This window comes from Artibeus jamaicensis, unplaced genomic scaffold (assembly GCF_021234435.1).
Source record: "Artibeus jamaicensis isolate MK-2021 breed Jamaican fruit bat unplaced genomic scaffold, CSHL_Jam_final contig_1016, whole genome shotgun sequence".
Taxonomy (NCBI): Eukaryota; Metazoa; Chordata; class Mammalia; order Chiroptera; family Phyllostomidae; genus Artibeus; species Artibeus jamaicensis.
In genome coordinates this window covers 8,240,581-8,244,511 of record NW_026521195.1, presented here as the reverse complement: position 1 = coordinate 8,244,511, position 3,931 = coordinate 8,240,581, and the positions used below count along the sequence as shown (strand labels likewise).

At 42.2% G+C, this 3,931-nt stretch overlaps 1 protein-coding gene across 1 annotated transcript; it reads right to left on the bottom strand.

Annotated features, from left to right (window-relative positions):
- Positions 1 to 299: 299 nt before the first annotated feature.
- LSM5 (LSM5 homolog, U6 small nuclear RNA and mRNA degradation associated) lies at positions 300 to 3,414 on the bottom strand. The gene is made up of 5 exons (XM_037126606.2): positions 3,317 to 3,414; positions 2,091 to 2,186; positions 1,784 to 1,811; positions 964 to 1,036; positions 300 to 564 (listed from the first exon to the last, which is right to left on the bottom strand). Exons 1-5 carry the CDS (start codon positions 3,360 to 3,362, stop codon positions 532 to 534), a joined length of 276 nt encoding a protein of 91 aa, XP_036982501.1. The 5' UTR covers positions 3,363 to 3,414; the 3' UTR covers positions 300 to 531.
- Positions 3,415 to 3,931: the final 517 nt, after the last annotated feature.

Here is a 3,931-nt window from a genome sequence, read left to right as displayed (position 1 = left end):
TATCTGCATTTCTACATGTATATATTTACCTGTGTATTGTTGCTCATTTTTAACAGGAGTTAATGGAATTTGAGTTCAACAGAAAAATCTTAATTTCAAAGCATCAGTTTGAATTGAATTAAATCATTTCATTTTTTTCAAATGCATCTGCTCAAAAATCAAAGTCCCTCACTTTGTTTGGAACAATTTTTGAGAACCAAATAGTGACTGTGTAAATGAGGAACAAATGAGAGCAAGGGACAGCGTAACGACAGGCTTTGTTCCAATGGCTACTGCAGCAGAATAAATAAAATGACAACTAACCAAAAACGCCTTTATTGTAGTCTTCAAAGAACAAACTGTTCTTTTTCTTCCAAGATAAACATGATTAACTTACAAAAATGGCATTTACAATGCCTCTTCGAAGCATTCCCCTTTAACGGGAAACTTAGCTTCACAGAATCCAGATATTGAAAGGCTTAAAAAAAACGTCTATTTTGTTGCCATTATAAGATGACACAGAATCTAGCTAGCATCAGTCAAGGAATCCATTCATACTTCAGGTCCTTCCCCTCCAGGAACCAGCTGCAAATGAGGAAAGAGTTTAATAGCACCACCTCAACACCATCTGAAAACACCCACTGAGAGCTCCTCGAGGACCAAAGCTGCTTCCGCCTCTCCGCCCCTGCCGCACGCCCCCTCTTCTCCATGACACCCTCTCGCTGCCAACACCGTCAGGTAATACTCAGTGTCTTGACAATCAGCCACAGGAAAGTAAAAGATTAAGGAGCACAAGCAAACTTATCTCCTGGCCCAATGTCATCATCAACAGCTCAGCTTTCGAGCCCTGACTGCCATATCATCCCTTTCCCACTCAAAACACCACAGGCTGTGAGCACTGAGTCAAGCAAGTGAGTGCCATAATCCCTTCCCCAGCAAAACAAAATGGTCTAACACTGACATATAACAGCTTGGCTGTCTTACCATTGTTATATTGTTTCCATTTAGCAAAATCTGGTCTAATTTAGTGATCCTTCTGCCTTCTGGTGTGATTTCACTAAATGCATAAGTAAAAAACGAAAGAGAGTAGAGGTAAACAGAGATAATCAAAGCCAACATTTTCATTCCTGAAAAGGTTATTATTGTATATAATGAACAGGAGGCCAGACAATCACAGCAGGTTATCCACTGGGTGATGTACACTCTTCCCCAAAGGCGACAGAGTGGACTGATTGGCCTAAGAACCATGTCCCCTATGGCTGATCTTCATAAAAGAAGCTGAAATGTGCCAAGGAAATCAAATATGAAATAAAACATTCACTATCCTCACTTTACTCTTACTACTGATTCCTATCCATTAAGCCCGTCTGCATCAATTCTGTTCCGAAAGCAGAGATACTGGTTGCAATCTTTATAATTAGTGTAAATGAGCCACCCTTCACATTCTATCTTATACATAAATTAGAGAGATTACTTTACTTAAGAGCACTAAATGCACTTAAGGTCAATTCCCTGACTTGACCTAAGCCCCGTTTTTAGCATCTTTTACCTTAAAGCTTTGTTTCTACTAATTTCCTAGCAATCCAGTAATACTGCATTAGGTAATAACCCTCAGACCCAGCATAGTCTGAGACTAGCATAGTCTCAGAAAATAAAATTTCTATCTTTAAGGCAATTCCAATAGGCAGTGTTTTCTCATACATTGTTTTACTAACTCAACAGTATAAAATTGCCTTAAATTGAAAAAAAGAGTGATTTCCCTTCCCCGACCCCCACCAATTCTTTAATCTTTAACACTACTCACAACTCAGTGACATCTTCCAGGACCATGTCTGAAGTATGGTGTTAAGGAAATAAATACATCAGGTTGAATTTACTCTGGCTTTCTGCCTTTGTTCAGTTTCAGTTGCAACATTTAACACAACAGCTCAAATTCAGAAAGCTTGTGATTGGTAGGAACTTTATCTTCATTAAGTTAGAATAGTATCACAACTTCCCTGAGAATACACTGATTTTTATTATAATTACCAGTAAGTAGACCTTGTGTAATTTCTTCTGTTCTTAAATACTGCAGAAAAAAACCTATCACCACCGTTATTTTGAAAGGATACTGACAAAGTCATCAAATCCCAGAAGCGTGCCAACAATTTCCTTATCACTCTTCATCACGATGTGAATTCTTGATCCTATACACTTGTCCACAAGTTCTATGTATTTTTTAAAAGGAAGAAGGAAACGATTATTTTACTAATTCATCACTTCAACAAGTGTTTGTGTGCCTACCAGCACGTATTACTTGCATATGGTGAAAGATAAACCAGGAAAAGTATTCATTCAAAAACTAGATTTTACACTACACATCTCTGTTCAATCACTGTATTAACAGAAACGTATTTCCTCACCTCTCCTTTGTAGCAATTTGTCAAGGTTGTGGTTTTATATTAGACTGTATAATTAACACATGAACTGCCCCCACCCCCGACTTTCAGGTCCAGGAGAGCAGAAACTGGTTGTTTCCGCTTATCACTGTATCCCCAATGGACAGAGCCTGCTGAGTATTCAAAATCAGTTTGTCATTGAAAAATAATTTTTCTAAGTTTGTCAAATGAAGGAAAAAACTTCAATCACAGCCCTACTGACTAACCGAATCGCTCTTCAGCTATATTGGGGGGGGCCGTCTTCATCAGAGTCCTCCTTGTCACCCTAAGAAGTCTATCCTCTGTACTCCGCAGCTAACACCCCTCTAGAGCCGGCCTGGCGCTGTTTCGTATGATTTTATTATCTAGTGTCCTACCCGCCCCCCTGGTTTGTGTGCTATTTGAACGCAAAAGCCGCGATTGAAAGTTGTCGAATCATAACCAGCCAAGTGGTGCGCAGATGCTCGATAACTAACTGCTTGTTGAATCAATGAATGACAAAGAAAGCTCGTTTCTAGAATCCTCTCTGAAGGCTCACTCCAGACCCTGGTGCTTGTCTCAACAACCGGCCAGCTATGGGAAGGGGGTCTACCCTGGGAGCTTAAACGCCAGGCTGAAGATTAAGACTGCTCACAACAAAGAAGGCTGGCGACGTATTCACCAAATGTGGCCCTTTTCCGGGGACAGTTTGGTTCGGAGAGTCACCAAGTCCCTACCTAAAGGACCTCTACTACGTTGGGGGGACGTGGGGGCCTCGGGTCGCAGAGACTCGGAACCTAGAGACAAGCGGCCGAGGTGGAAGGCAGTTGGTCCCATACATTTTCCTAACGTTCGGCCAGGGCTGCCTCGGCCCACAGCTCCTGGGTCCCCAAGCCCCAGCTTCACCTCCTCACCCCCGTTTCCCACAGGACGAGCATTACCAAGAGGCAGCAGCTGCGACGGGTTAGTGGTAGCGTTGGCCGCCATGGCGCCACCGGAAGTGGCCTGCGTCCATCGACGTCGGGACGGCGAGTTTGAATGAGCGCGCTTCCGATTCCCCCCCCCCCCCGCCCTGCGACCTGGGCAGGCTCGACTAATCTAAGGCCGAGCGTGCGATCGCGCCAGTCCTCCTTTGCACCGGTCCCTTCGTTCGCCAGCAGCAAGACCTGGGAAATATTTCTGTCCACCGGCCAATTTGCGTTCTCCACAGTTATCCACGCTCCCTTTGAAGTTTCCGAGAAACATTAAAAATATCTTGCCTTCTGAATGAATTCATTGAGGGTTCATTAAGGAAACCCACAACCAGCAAGTTTTGTAAACTTTTCGAGAGTGGGAATTTAAATGGTTTCTTTTAATTTTTCTATTGTATTTAACCCATTGTTCTCGACCTTGTTATATCTAGGAGTCTATTTTTTAAGTCTATTTTTATCATTAATTATTTTTTAAACACACTGTCTAACTGGCAACTACCAGATGTCACTGTGTTAATGTCATCACGCTTCGGAAACCTTAATGCTTTTGCACTTCTGTTTTGAATAGAAAGCAAACAAATTTCT